Here is a 15,556-nt window from a genome sequence, read left to right as displayed (position 1 = left end):
AGACCTCCTTCCATATCCCGGGCGTGAGGATGTTGACATGCATGCCTGAATTGATTTGAGCCAAGTCACGTACAATAAAACCCATGGTATGAAAAGATATCACAGATCTTCTTGGACAGAAGAAAAAGAGAAGGAATACGAGAAGAATGTAAAGAAAAATGCTACAGCCTTAGGATCATTCAGCAAGTTTATCCTAGAATTTTTAGCATCAAAAAGGCCAAAGATGCTTGGGAGTGAATTTGATAATTTATATATATATACAATATTAAAAGCATTTTACAACAAATTTTACTATGAAAATAAAAAATATTTTGGTCGCAAAATAATTTGGCGACGAAAATTTTTTCGTTGGTAATAGCTCGCGTTGTAAATATGGTGTGAATATATTTTTCGTCGTCAATTTCGTCACAAATTTGATGACGAAAATATAATTTTGTCGTCAAATTTGATGACGAATCCATTTATCAATGAAAGGAGAATTCATCATTAACTAGGCATTTTTTCTCTAGAGTGGCTAAGATAGTTAATCAAATCAAAAGGGCTATTCTAAAAAATTTGAACATATAATTGTTGTTATTGAGAAAATCGAAAGATCTTACAAAGGTTATATTAAAATATGAACTTATTGGATCTTTAGAAGCTCATAAGAAAAGAGTGAGCAAATGCAACAATCACCTTGTGGACCATGCTTTTCAAGCAAAGGAAAATAATTCCAAAAATTCAAAACCAAAACAGAAAGGACTCATTTCGTGCGGAAAGTATTTCAAGGCAAAGGAAGAGGAAAAAAAGACTCTTCGTGGTAGCATAAATCTGATAACTCTAACTCTTATTAGAGTTTCATTTGCAAGAAATTTAGTCATGAGTTCAAGAATTGTTATTTTACGATTGAAAATTTAATCGGTCGTTAAATTAATGATTAATTTTAAAATCTATTATTAATTTACAATGAAAATTTAATTGGTCATTAATTTAATAGCTGGTTTTAAAATTCATCATTAAATTATGTTCAAAAATTTAATCGGTCGTTATTTTAACGATCAATTTTAAAATCCATCATTAATTTATGATTAAAATTTTAATTTAATAATCGATTTTAAAATTCATCATTAATTTATGATCAAATATTTAATCGGTCATTAAGTTAACAATTAATTTTAAAATTCATCATTAATTTACTATCAAAAATTTAATCGATTATTAATTTAATGATCGAAATTAATTTTGTCATTAATTTGGGATGAATAGTTAACAACCATAATTATTAAGCGAACATAATTTTATGCTAATTAATGATTGAAGTTAATTTCATCATTAATTTATAATTGAAAAGTTAATCGAATGTTAATTTAACAATCAAAATTAATTTCATCATTAATTTATGATTTTATTGAATCTCTATTTAACGATCGAATTTTATTTCATTTGTTAATTTAGAGTTTTCTTTTAGTGACAGTAACCATCTAAAAACTTCATCGGTTAAAAGATATCATGAAATGTACAAATCAAGAAGGGATGTTAAAAGGGTAACAAGAAAATTAATCAAAGAATAGAACAAGAAAGAGCAATTGATCTTTCTTCCATGCAATTAAGAAGATTTCCTTTTTCTTTTGTGTTGTTGTTATTGTTAATTCAGATTTCTGGACCTTGGATCCAATTAGTCTGGAGATGAGCAGTCTTCCTCCTTATTCGTTCATTGAATAAATTTAAAAGTTCAAACAACTCTCGATATGACAATCCAACTATCCCATTAGAGCCATGTGGACGTAAGATCGTCTATCATGAGAATTGAACCTTGGGTATATAAATATCACTATATCTCTTACCATCACACTGTATGGATGTATAAGATTCGCTTACTTTTTTTTAAACCTAAATATTCAAATTTTTTAACTGATTAATCTTGAATATATTGATTATTTCACAAATACTTTAATCGAATGCACCATTTTCCTTGTATCATATGACATGTCAGAGTGGTAAAATATACATATAGCGGAGGAAGATTTTATAAATATTTTATTCAAAGGGGATTTGACATTATTAAAGGGCATCTGTTCTTTCTAAAATACTTCAATATTTATTGAAATATTTTTAGATTTTTTTAAAAGGGCTGGACAGAGGCCGGCCCATAAGCTCATTGAGCCCAAATCAAATCATAGACTTGGGACTGGCCTCTTTTGCCTTTGCCTCCCTCTAAAATCTACTAAAGCCCGTATGTCTTCTATCCGTTTAAATATCTATTATGTGGACAAATTATCAACACTATGATCTAGCATTAACTGATTAGGACACTTTAGATACTTTCCTTTCGGTCACTAGAATACAAAATTTAAAAAAAAAATAGTTTTTTTAATGCATATATATCGTTGTATCGATCGCCATTGATAGCCATAAATATCCCAAGCTCCGGAAAATAACAGCAACGGCCGTTGAAGTTCATGCACGCGACACGACTTGGCAATTCGTTCGTGTCTGAATCGGATTCATCCCCATCTCTCCACCTGCGCCGTCGACGGTGAGCGATTCCATGGGAATTCGCATCTTGTCGCTTTCCGACTCGACCGTGCTTTTATCGTCGTCATCGTTGTCGTCGTCGCTTTCAATCGGTGCACCCTCGCCAAGCGAACGCTTGTGGAAGCTCGTCCTCACGCTCGCCCGTTGATTCCGCAAGTTAACTCAACCCAACAATAAACGTATAAGAACCTGAGACGCGGAGCCACACGCGGACCATGTGGTCCATCTATCCAAATTCTCACCAAAATATCTACTATTTTAATTTCCCATGAATAAAATAAATTGGTCCCCAAAAATTGCGCGTTCATTATCGAATCACATTCGAACCATTAAAAAAATTAAGTTATAAAGTCGTAACTATTATTTTATGGTTGAGTTGGCGTTTCTCATCGGGGTGAGAAGTCACGATATTGTTCTATACATAATCTTGAAATTAAAGTAAAATGTGTAGAAATGAGAATGTATTAAAGCGACGTTGACGGAGACCATGAGAAAACTTTTTTTTTCTCGTGCGTGATTTTTTTTTAAAAAAAGACCGTCAATAAATAAATTTTAAATTATCACGTGAGCAGTGTCCCCCTACCGACCCAGTGGGCATGGTATTTAATTAAAAGCATGAAAAATGATGTGTGGGCGTCAATAAACATGGATGGTTGAAAGACACGGGTGTCTCAGTCCAATTTCCTTATGGCTGTGTGAAATGCGTTGTTATTTTTAATTAATAGCATTGAAATTTATGTCGCATCTACACGCGAAGTAATAAAACACAAGGCCAAAATAAATTGCATTGTCGAGTCGATTTTTTTCTCAATTTATTGTCGTCTACGTGAACAAACACGTGTTTTTCTACTTAAATATCTTTTTCGCCAATTTTCCATAGGACAATTAAAAGTTTTTTTAAATAAAATGCGTTTCTTTTTTTTTTTTTTAGATATTTAAAAATACTGTTCACTCATCGGTTGTTGGATCTTGGACGTTTACGGTGTACTTAATTCATGGTGGAATGTACGGTTTGCCTCTCTAAAAAAAATTGTTTTAAGAAAATTAATTTAGTGTTTAATGTTACGCTCAACTAAAAATTCAATAAAATATAAGAAACAAAAATTCAATAAATTGTAGTGCTGTATAAATACTAATAAAAAAATTATTTTTTTAAAAAAATAAAATTAATTTCCAAAATAAATTTAAAATAATTCATCTAATCTATTTAAAATTTTAATGTAAATTTTGGCTTTAATCTTTTTACAATTTGACTTGATTTAATTTGCAAAAGATAAATCTGATACTAGCTATTTGAATAATAATGCAAATATGGAAAGGTAAAAATCATAATTAAGTAACCATCCTTATTTTTAATGGAATCATCAAAGAAACCTTTCAAATTTATCCCTCTAATCCTACTATCACTGATCTATTTTAATTAAATTTTGATTGTACAAGACTATTAATATCTGCACATGCTTTTAAAATAACTAAACTGTTAAAAATAATCATATAATAATTTTAATCAAAATTATTATTTATTCATTTCCCTTTAAACTTTAAATGTTAATATCTACTCTAAAAATTATTAAAGTTCATGCTTTTAAACTGATTGAACTACTCTAAAATAGTCATTAGAAGTTTTGATATAAATTATTATATGATTATTATTATTCTTTAAAAAAATTAAATTTAAATAGACAAATATATTTCAAAGTTATTAACAACTAAAAAAGCATCATTGGCCAAAATATAAATTAATAGATGAATCTAAAATTATATTGAAGTTCATTTATTTACTTATTTTAAATGATCAACCATTCAAATATGATTAGAGTCCAAACTTCTACTCTATCATGTAAATTTTAAATTTAAATAAACGCATCATTGAAATCTACTCATATTTTTTTTATCAAACTACATATTAGTTTTAAGTAAAATTATTATATAATTAATTTTATCAAAAGGGTTACACATCTGGCATTTCGATACATGAGGCTTGTTTTTATTATAACTCTTAGGGCCTGAGTGAGTTAGAAGAGAGTGAATAGTTTTGTTCATTTTTTTTTTAAAAACTCTGTATGCTCGTCTATAATTCATTAGTATATAACGGAAACAAATAAACAATATATAAAAGAGACACAAAACACAACACAAACTGTTTACTTGGTGTTCCGGAGATGTCATAGACGGTCAAACCACTAATCAAGAATCTATCACCTTAAGCGTTGTCACTCCCACCGGCGAAGGGAGCTGAAGAAAAAGCTGAGCAAACAGATTAGTAGGGTGCCGAAAATTCCCGACAGGGCACTCCAATGTTCAAGTCAGTAAAAGAAGAAGAAGGAGAAATGTATGAAGTAGCTGAGAATCGAGAGAGATCTTCATATTTGCGGGAGAAATTATATACTCACAAGACGGAATCTCTACATTGACACGGGGGCAGACCCCTGCAGTGACTGAGGAGGCAAGTTTTAACAATTATTTTCTAGTGGCCCCGACATATGGTATCCAAGGGACCAATTCTGGCAATCTCGTAACCGCCCTATGGCTCGACAGTACTGATTATTCTTACCTTTTGGCCGTAGGCGTAGACATGAGGGGATCCAGGGGAACAAGTCTGACAATCTTATAACTGCACTGATTCTCCAGTAGGTCCCACACACCTGAGAGCTTTTGGCATCTTCTGGGATGAGAATGGTCGAGAGGGAGAGATACCGAGTCGGGGTTGGAGTGATCGAGATGAGGACCAAGTGACCAAGACAATCAAGGTAGGGAGGGCCAAGAGTGTTGGGTTGCAAGGGTGCAAACATAGTCCCACATCTAAAATACATGGAAAAGATCATGAGGTTAAAAGGATGGAAAGTATCTCCATTGGAATGAGACCTTTTGGGGAGAGCCCAAGATCAAAGTCATGAGGGTTTAGGTCCAAAGTGGACAATATCATACCATTGTGGAGATATTTTGATTCTATCGGTACTAACAAGTGGTATCAGAGCGAGATCGCTCTTCACCGGACTAACCGGCGGATGAGCCATGATCCAGATCTAACCATGTGGTTTGAACCTTAAACAAAGAAAGTGGTGCTCCCGTGTCTGAATCAAGAGGACCAGACACTAGGTGAGAAGCCCTAGTAGGTCGGGTAGACCGAGAGACAAAAAGTCATAGTTGCGACTAGGTGGGAAGTCCTAGTAGGTCGGGTGGATCGAGGGGGGGTGCTCCCGTGTCTGAATCAAGAGGACCAGACACTAGGTGAGAAGTCCTAGTAGGTCAGGTAGACCGAGAGGTAAAAAGTCATAGTTGCGATTAGGTGGGAAGTCCTAGTAGGTCGGGTGGATCGAGGGGGGGTGCTCCTGTGTCTGAATCAAGAGGACCAGACACTAGGTGAGAAGTCCTAGTAGGTCGGGTGGACCGAGAGACAAAAAGTCATAGTTGCCACTATATGGGAAGTCCTAGTAGGTCGGGTGGATCGAGGGGCAAAAGGTCCTAGTTGCGGCTAGGTGGGAAGTCCTAGTAGGTCGGGTGGACCAAGAGGTAAAAAGTTCTAGTGGGTCGAGGATTCAGACATCAAAAACGACGTTGAGGGGGGTCTGTGGTCCTTTGTTTGAGGGGGGATTATTGGGTTGCAAAGGTGCAAACATAGTCCCACATCTAAAGTACATGAAAAAGATCATGAGGTTAAAAAGATGAAAATTATCTCCATTGACATGTGACCTTTTAGGGAGAGCCCAAGAACAAAGCCATGAGAGTTTAGGCCTAAAGTGGACAATATCATATCATTGTGGAGATATTTTGATTCCATTGGTACTAACAAAGAGATAGGCCGAGTGACCAAGATTGTCGAGGTCGGAGGGCCAAGAGATAGGCCGAGTGGCCGAGATTGTCGAGGTCGGGAGGGCTAGATTAATCGAATTGTCGAGAGGGTGCCAAGAGATAGGCTGAGCCAACCCACCTAAGGTTGACTATTGACCCATTGACTTGCCACATCAGCCTGGTTCTTGACCTTCGCTGCCACGTAAGACTACTCAAGACCCGCCACATCACTTGGTTTTCCTAACGCAACTACGTTCAAGACATAATCATAGAGAACTATTCTTACTATCCATCTCCTTCTCGAATATTTTTCGGAGATGGAGAAGTCTCTTAAACCCGTTCTTGATCAAGATATAAGCAAATACAAAGATAAAATTAAAATCAAAATACAATTTAAACTAACAAGTTTACACAAATTGAACTCAACATTATTTGTTGTTAATCGCTTGATTTTGCCTCTTGTTGGTCAGGAATGTATCAACACTTTGCTTCAAAACCTCCAAAAAATGATTCCCTCAAAACACTTTAAAACCTTCTTTTATAGGGCTGCTGTTTGGGTTGATTTCTACCTATCAATTGATTGATCGTATCCATCCATGAATTGATTAACTATGGATTCAAATGTTGTTCTAACCCTTCAACTTAATGATTCTGACTACCTCAACATCAGTTGATTATCCAAAATCATCAGTTGACTGCTACTTAATCAGTCGAATGTTCACTCAAACAATGAGATCAATCGATTGTGCACTCCATCAGTCGACTAATTACAATCAGTTGAGTTTTCCAATCGATTTCTAAAGTTTATGTTCGCTACTACAGTGTCATCAGTCGATTGTTACTGTAGTAAATTATTGTTCACAGACATTGTAGCAATTACTATAACATAGTTATTGTAGCAAACTCTAAAAAAAATATCTCAAATCTCAATTTTAAAATTTTGAGTTCATTAGTCTATCGATACACCCTATCAATCGACTAACATTCATGTTTCAATCTTACTAATACTAATTTCTCATCTTACATGGTATTTGATCGACCTCAACCTACTAGTACTTCCTTTGTTCAACATCCGATTAACCTTAACCTATTGAGACTTCCCTTTGTCTAGCATCCAATCAACCTTGACTTGTCAGGAATTTATCGTTGCTTGGAATTCGATCAACATTAGTATATCGGGGCTTCCTTATTGCCTAACATCTGATTAACTTGATCTATTGGGACTTTCTTTTTATCTAATTTATCTAACATCAGGTCAACCTTGACATGCTAAGACTTCACATCTTATGTTAACTTTTTGTTGGATTTTTTATCACCAAATATCCAGTCAATCGTAACCCACTTGGACTTTTCTCTTACCAACTAACATATTGATCAATATCAAAACTCAAACTCGAGTTACACCGAGCTTGGTTAACCAAACTTGGTCAACCTGACCAACCTTGATCAGAGATCAATTGCACCAACTGTTGGTGTAATCGGCTTCCAGAGTTTCGATACTTTGGTTTGAATAATATATTTAAGGGAATTTGGTTAAGGGTGACCAAGTTGAGTGTAGAGTCTAAGCAAATCAAGGTTGACTTGAAGTTTAGAAGTGAGTGAAAAGTCCAAGTAAGACCAGATACTTCACACTTGGTGACTATACAGTGAAAATTCTAGTAGGATTAGGCAGTGGAAGTCCTAATTAGAAATTGAACATTGAATAGGCACGGGAAGACCTAATTGGGAACTAAGTTAAGTCCAAGAGGGTCAACTAAACACTTGGCAAAATAAACTTAGTATGCTAGGTAAATCAAGTACTAGGTTTTTGTATAGTTTTGCTTGTTGTTTTGTTGTAAACAACAGCCGGACAAAGACTATGGCCAGACCAATTGGTAATTGATCTAGGTGATCAGGTTCATGATTTGGTCGATCGAAAGGTAGTCCGATAGATAGAAAAGTCCGATTGACTGAAAGGGTTCGATTGACCGAAAGGGTCCGATCGACCGAAAGTCGACATGATCGGGTTCACACAAGTCGGTCCTCGGATTAGTTTCGACTAAGCTCCAAGCCACTAGAGGGTGTTCCCTACGACTAGAAGGTCAAAATTTAGCTCAAAGAGGATCAACTAATTCACATCTGAATCAGTGGAGGTCTGATCGACCAGAGAGAGTTTCAATCAACCAGAAGAGTATCGATCGAGTTCTATAAAAGGGATTCGAAACAACCTCTTATGACCTAATCAAAGTTCTCTAATTTTGTGCTTCAAAAATGTACTCAAGTCCTGCTCGTATGGTCCGAGAAGCACTAATAGGAGTGTTGGGATAATAAAGATTTCCAATTAGTTTATCATGAGTTTGTCTTTATTATTTGCACTTTCACTTATTACTACTCTTTTATATATTTGTGATTGTTCTTACAATTTTGTAAGAGGTTTCTCTGACTCCGGAAGATTTTTGAAAATGAGAAAATCACTAATTCTAACGGTCGAGATTTCATCATTGTCTAACATCCTATCAACTTTGATTTACTGAAACTTCCTTATTATCTAACATCCGATCATCTTTGACTTGTCAGAATTTCACGCTTTATATCAACTCTTTGTTAACCGTGATCCATTTGTATTTTTCTTTTGTCAACTAATATATTGATCAAATATTGAAATTCAAACTCAAGTCACAAACTTCATCAATCGAACTTAGTCAACCTTGATTAGATCGATTGCTCCAACAACAATGACTTGCAATATTGACGTCATCGATCGGTGATATATCACGATAAATCGGACACTTAATGCTCGTGCATGTGGCAGATATGAATTCCAAAACCGCAAAATAAATAAATAAATAAAAAAAAAATAAGACCAGTCACTGAGTTTGTCCAATGTCCAGACACCTCATAATCCCTAATCGAGGCCTACCTCAACAACTTCGAACTATTTCCTCCAGCCGATCGAGTGCTACTTCTCACCTGCTACCTAAACATTAATGTTTATCGGGTAAGTTAGGAGTTCGTTAGATTTTTTGGTATTGGGTTGGGAGGCAATCATGTCCCTTTATTTGATAACCGATAGATTTAATGAGAAGAAGTTGAGTGATATGATCATCTGATGGTTCATCAAATTCACCATGCAATATTAATAACATTTTTAGATATGTAAAAGTAATAATAGTAAAAGTAATATATTTTAAAAAATAGTTCCAAATACTTATTTTTATTTTCTTTCCAACTATGAAATTTTTGTTTTTAATAGACGGTGGAAAACAAAAATAGAGACTTTTCCTCATCGTCGTCGCCGTTGAACAATTTAAGTAAAATGCCGAACGTCCGGCAGAGTTCCCTAATTAGGTTCCTACCCTCCGTCGTTGAGCGTTCGTTGACAAACAATTTCCCCACGTGGGGATCGAAAGGAAGCGAAGCAGATCGCGATGGTCACAGGAAACATCCCACGAAATCCTCAGTATCAACGTGTTCAATGCCTTCTTCTTTTGTTTTTCTCCTTTTTTTTTTCATTCTTAATATAAATATAGCTCGTTTGCTGTTACAATCCGTCGTCAAGCTTCTCTCTATCGAATTCTTCCTCCGCCTCCGCCTCCAAGAAGAAGCGCCGTCGATCACTCATCAATTGCTGGTATTGATCGCCAATTAGCATCTTGGGTCGACAAGAGATTGATCCGCCGATGGACAACGGCATGGAGTGGAGCAGAGGCGACGTCGTCGGCCGCGGCAGCTTCGCCACCGTCAGCCTCGCCTTCGTCCATGAACCCTGCCAGAGGCAGCTCCCCTCCGTGGTGGCCGTTAAGTCCGCGCCGCTGTCCTTGTCGGGTTCCCTCCGCCACGAGTACTCCGTGCTCGGTGAACTCCAAGGGTGCCCCCAAATCGTGCGCTGCTTCGGCGACGAGGTCGTCGTCGATGAGGCCACCGGAGTTCAGTCTTATAACCTCTTCCTCGAGTTCGCCGACGGCGGAAGCCTCCAAGACGCTGTCCGCCGCTCCGGCAGGGGACTCGGGGAGCCGACCATTAGACGGCATGCGCGCTCGGTCCTCCGTGGATTGGAGTACATCCACGCTCGTGGCTACGCGCACTGCGACATCAAGCTGCAGAACATACTCGTCGTCGGCGGCGGCGGCCGCGATGACGTCGTGATAGCGGACTTCGGACTGGCCAGCAAGATCGGGGAGAATTCCAGCAGAGGAATTCGCGGAACCCCTCTCTACATGGCGCCGGAGTCTGCAGCGGGGGGCGAGTGCGCCGCGCCGGCGGACGTTTGGGCGCTCGGATGCGCAGTGGCGGAGATGGCATCCGGGAGGCCGGTGTGGGGGCGCTCCGGAGGCAGAGATCCCTGGGGTTTGCTCTTCGCGATCGGGTTCGGCGCGGCGTCGCCGGAGATTCCCGAGGAGTTGTCAGAGCAAGGGAAGGATTTCCTGCGGCGGTGCTTTATCAAGGACCCAGCGCGGCGGTGGACGGCGCAGATGCTGCTGCAGCACCCGTTCGTGGCGCAGGAAGACGATCTAAGCCGTTGTGGTCCGGCGGAGGACGAGTCGCCGAGGAGCGTCCTCGGCTTGTCAGATTGGCCGTCTCCGAGATCAGCATCCGATTCAATCGATTTCGCTCCGAAAAGTTCAACAGAACTAGATAAATCTGCTTCTTTTCCTTCCCCAGCTGATCGCGTGAAGGAAATGGCAGCAACTCAGTGTCCAAATTGGGCTGCATCTTCATCATCCGATGTGTGGATCGACGTGAGATGCTCTGTTTCAGAGGAAAACGACTCGAACCTTGAGGAGACGATAAGCGGAGAAGGCTGCAGAACAGCAGCAGATGAGGACACGGAATTCGACAACGTGGGAGCTTCTGCAACATTTCAGCTCTCTTTGCCATCTTTCGGTTTACAGAGTGCAAAAAGAATAGATTGTGGTTTTGATTCGAGTAGAATGGTCGATTCAGAAGCAGGTGTTCATTGTATGTAGAGCAGTTCATCAGGACAGAGTTTTAAGATTGATCTGTCTCCACTCCCTTCGTTGAGAATCGAAGGTTGTAAATTTCACTAAACTTAAATTGATCTCAAGTACAGAATTTTTTGATGCAATTCTCGCTTGGAAATTTCTTCAATTTTCTTTGGTAACTTTCTTTTGAGTAATAATAAGAGAGAAAATAGGGCTTCGATTTTCTGCATCTATTAGCTTTGGAAAAATGTTTCAGCCCACCTCTATTTATACATTTTTATACTCCTAAATGCTATAGTAAAGGCTATGAAAAATGTTTTTCCAAAATATGCATCGTTGTTTTTTCACAATTCTTGCTTTGCATTTAGATTAAGGATCACCAGGAACCAGGAACTTTGCTTTGGCAGAAGGATGATCCTCGCGATTGGGAAGAACAAAGAGCAAATGTTTGAAAGAAACTCCTACCAAGAATCAAACTAATACAAACACAATCAATTAAACAGTTCGAAACTTTGTCAAGCTTATCCTGAAGGCAGCTCAGTATCAAGTCGCCTGTCACTTGCCTTGGATTTGAAGCTTCCTCCTTCCAATCTCCATGGGCACTCAATGCTTCCGTGGCTTGAGAAGAAAAGAACAAACCTAGCACCATATAAGCAATACTGAAATTGATGATCAAGGCATTGACTACTTGATTCGAACCTTGTTAAAGGCAATTTAGTAAGGCTGTAAGCATGGCCAGTGAAGGGCTGTTGCTTCTCTTCTTCTCCTCAACTTCAGCATGTGTGCCATAGTCTTATGCAAAAGATGGAATTTGTCACTCCAGCGGTCTTATACTCGGCCCCACAACTTTAAATCGAGAAACTACAGTTGGTCACGATGGATGAGGGTATTGCTCATTTTGCCGAGATTCGCCCTTGTCCTTTTCTGCAACTTTATTCCGTTGTAACCAACTCAGCTATATCTCGAGGGCATTTGTGCCATAGTCGCGTCGATTGAAGGATGCCCTCTCAATTTTGCTATGAATTACGTAATAGGTATCATCACCTGCCATTAATCACCATCTTATTGCTTGATGAATTAATTCATTTCATTTCTAAACATCCTCCATGCAGGTCCAAGACTTCATTACCTGCACATTTCTCGCCGGTTCATTTTCCAATGGGAAACAGTGCCACCGGCAATTTCACCATATTTGCACTAGCAAGGAGTAGCTGCCGAAGGTAAAAGATTGAAGATGACGAGGCAAAAAGAAACTTTGGAGATTCTTGTGATGCCTCCAACACTCATCAGGGATTAGGATGGATGCTGAGGCGGGGCTTGACTCCAACGTTTAAATTAAGATTTCCTTAGATATAAAAAATAACAAAAAGGAGCAAGAAGGAAGAAAAAGTTTAGTGGAGTAATTTGGAAGAGAGAGTGTGTATGACCTCTTTCTATTGCTTTCTCTAAGGTTTATATAGTTACTGTTTCTGTCTGAGACCATTGACAAATGAATCAGGAAGAAGCGACTGTTAAGGGGATGAGGTTGACGATGATAAAAGTGAAGAAAACTCCTAGGACACCTACAATACTTATATGGGTGTTGAGTCAGATTCAGTGTGACCATTCCAACGCTTAAGTTAACACAAAGACTAAGGGTAAGTGTGTGTGGCCATTTTTTTGCACCTACCTTCTATAGGATTTATATAGTAACATAAAGAGCATCTCCATATCAGAATTGATGAGTAGATCAGATCTAATAGTCATTGAAGATCTCTTCAATCATTAAGTATCAAGTGCCCATAAAAGAACATCTAGGAAATCAGATCTGACAACCATATGATTGTTTCTCTCTTCAACCATGATGTTAAGTTTGAGAATATTCATAATAGCTGTTAGTGAACCAACATAGAGTGCATGCCCCAACTGTGGCGGTGGATGCTCTGTCCGTCTTCCAGTTTGATATTAAAAACTTACTCGATGAGGGTCTCCTCTTCAGGGGCGGCTCAAGCCTACGGGGGGCCCTAGGTGAATTTTTTTTAAAAAATGATTGTTATTATTTTAAAAAATTTTCTCTCACCCTTTTTAATTCGGACTTGAGATCGACAATGGTGGGTTTAAAATTTTTTTAAAATAAATTAAAATATTAATTTTAAAAATAATTTTTTTATATAAAATTAAATTTTCTAGCTTGTTGATGTTGAGATGCAAAATTATTAATTAAAATTTTATATTCAAGTTTTAATAATAAATTTTTTTCAATTGATAACATTGCTAAATTATTTAATCTTTCTTGAGACACAGTTGAACGTAAATAAGACTTTATTAATTTTAATTTTGAAAAACTTCTTTCCGCTGAAGCTACACTAACAGGTATTTTGAAAAACTTCTTTCCGCTGAAAATTAATAATAGATCCGAAAGTTATCTACCTTGGTAGTCCGCCTTGTCAGAAACGATCCACCGCCCCTCGAACGATTCGTCAAAGGACTTGTAGAACAGCTGGATCAAACACGAAAAATTATTACCTAAATCAGTAAATCTCATCAACAATAATACTGGAAGAATAAAGCAAAAGAAAAAAAAACTACCTGATCCGACGCAGGAACCAAGGCGCAATCAGCAGCAGCAAGCGAAATGGGGCGGCGACTGGCGAGAATGCTTGCTCGCTGCTTCGCAAGAAATGGGGCGGCGAGAATGCAAGAGAAACAACCGGATCCGACACCCAACCTTTCGCTCGTGCTTCGCTAGAAATGGGGCGGCGAGAATGCAAGAGAAACTACCGGATCCGACGGCCGACGCCCAACCTTTCGCTCGCTGCTTCGCGAGAAATGGGGCGGCGCTGCTTCGCGAGAAATGGGGGCTGCTTCGCGAGAAATGGGGCGGCGCTACTTCGCGAGAAATGGGCTACCGGATCCGACGGCCGACGCCCAACCTTTCGCTCGCTGCTTCGCGAGAAATGGGGCGGCGCTGCTTCGTGAGAAATGGGGGCTGCTTCGCGAGAAATGGGGCGGCGCTGCTTCGCGAGAAATGGGCTACCGGATCCGACGGCCGACGCCCAACCTTTCGCTCGCTGCTTCGCGAGAAATGGGGCGGCGAGCCGGCGGTGCTTCGCGAGAAATGGGGCGGCGAGCCGGCGCTGCTTTGTGAGAAATGGGGCGACGAACCGGCGGTGCTTCGCGAGAAATGAGGCGGCAAGCCGGCGCTGCTTCGCGAGAAATGGGGCGGCGAGCCGGCGCTGCTTCGTGAGAAATGGGATCCGACGCTCAGGACAGGGGAGATGATCAGATGAAGTCGCGGTTTCGCCTGCATCGAAGAACAGGGGAGATGAAGAGGCGATCGGGCCATCGGGGTTTTGAAGAGGCGAGATCGGCGAGAATGCGAAGGGACAGCGGATGCGGATCGGGACTTTCCGGGTTAAATCCAATAATCCTACCCTCCTTTAACCCTAAATATCCTAACCAGTGGGCCCCAATTAAAATTGGGCCCTAGGCACAGGCCTTACCAACCTATGCCTAGAGCCGGGCTTGCTCCTCTTTCGCTTCGGATTGAGTCGCGTTGATGTCGAGCTATTGTCATCTTTCGATAAGAGTTTTTGTATTTTATTTTATGTGATGACTAATTGAATATCTTTCTCTTGTTGTGTAGTTGAGACCATATTGAGAGCATGGATTAACAAGTATCTTAAGTTGACTGAGGGCGAATTGGAGGGCAAGGTGCCCAATTCGTTGATCAGTTGAGCGATCAACATGGGGCTCAGACTGCCAGACAATCGGGGCAACCCAACTGCAATCGCAGAGGTGTTACCAGCTCACCCTTTAACTATGAGCATGCCCGAAGCCTTGGAGGAGTTGGAGGGGCTGCTGAGAAGCTATGGTGTATTCTCAAGTAAATAGGGTTCAATTCTCACGCAGATCACACTAAGACGATTAAACTACTATTGATGCTGAGTAACCACATTAGAAGCCACTACGCTTCTTGCATTTATTTGATAGACAAAATGTGAAGTCAGATCATCCGTTCTGAGATTAATCATGTTGCATACCAGTTCAAAGGAAAAAGATATTTTAAGTCCCCACGACTATGATGTAGTAGTAAAATATTTAGGAAACAAATAAGAGGATCATAATTCAAATCTCATAAGGATGAGTATTTTTAAGGTCAGTCTCTAAGTGTGTGTATAAATTATGCTAATAATAAGGAAGTTAACTAGTTTAATCTGTTAGGCGAATAAATCATAAGGAAGATTATTTACCTTCAAGATTAATCGGATGAAATTTGAACACTTAAATTATAAAAAATATTTTAAATAGAAAATTATAAATAAAATATTATTTTAATAATCGTTAAA

General features: G+C 39.0%; 1 protein-coding gene across 1 annotated transcript; it reads left to right on the top strand.

Annotated features, from left to right (window-relative positions):
- Positions 1-9,839: 9,839 nt before the first annotated feature.
- On the top strand, positions 9,840-11,371 carry LOC141840179 (mitogen-activated protein kinase kinase kinase 20-like). The gene has a single exon (XM_074728090.1). It carries the CDS (start codon positions 9,966-9,968, stop codon positions 11,250-11,252), a length of 1,287 nt encoding a protein of 428 aa, XP_074584191.1. The 5' UTR covers positions 9,840-9,965; the 3' UTR covers positions 11,253-11,371.
- Positions 11,372-15,556: the final 4,185 nt, after the last annotated feature.

Source organism: Curcuma longa, chromosome 1 (genome assembly GCF_044706935.1).
Source record: "Curcuma longa cultivar G26 ecotype Majalengka, Jawa Barat chromosome 1, ITB_CL_G26_1.1, whole genome shotgun sequence".
NCBI classification, from domain to species: Eukaryota; Viridiplantae; Streptophyta; class Magnoliopsida; order Zingiberales; family Zingiberaceae; genus Curcuma; species Curcuma longa.
Note: the sequence above shows the minus strand (reverse complement) of the source record. Positions and strands in the feature narration are given on the sequence as shown.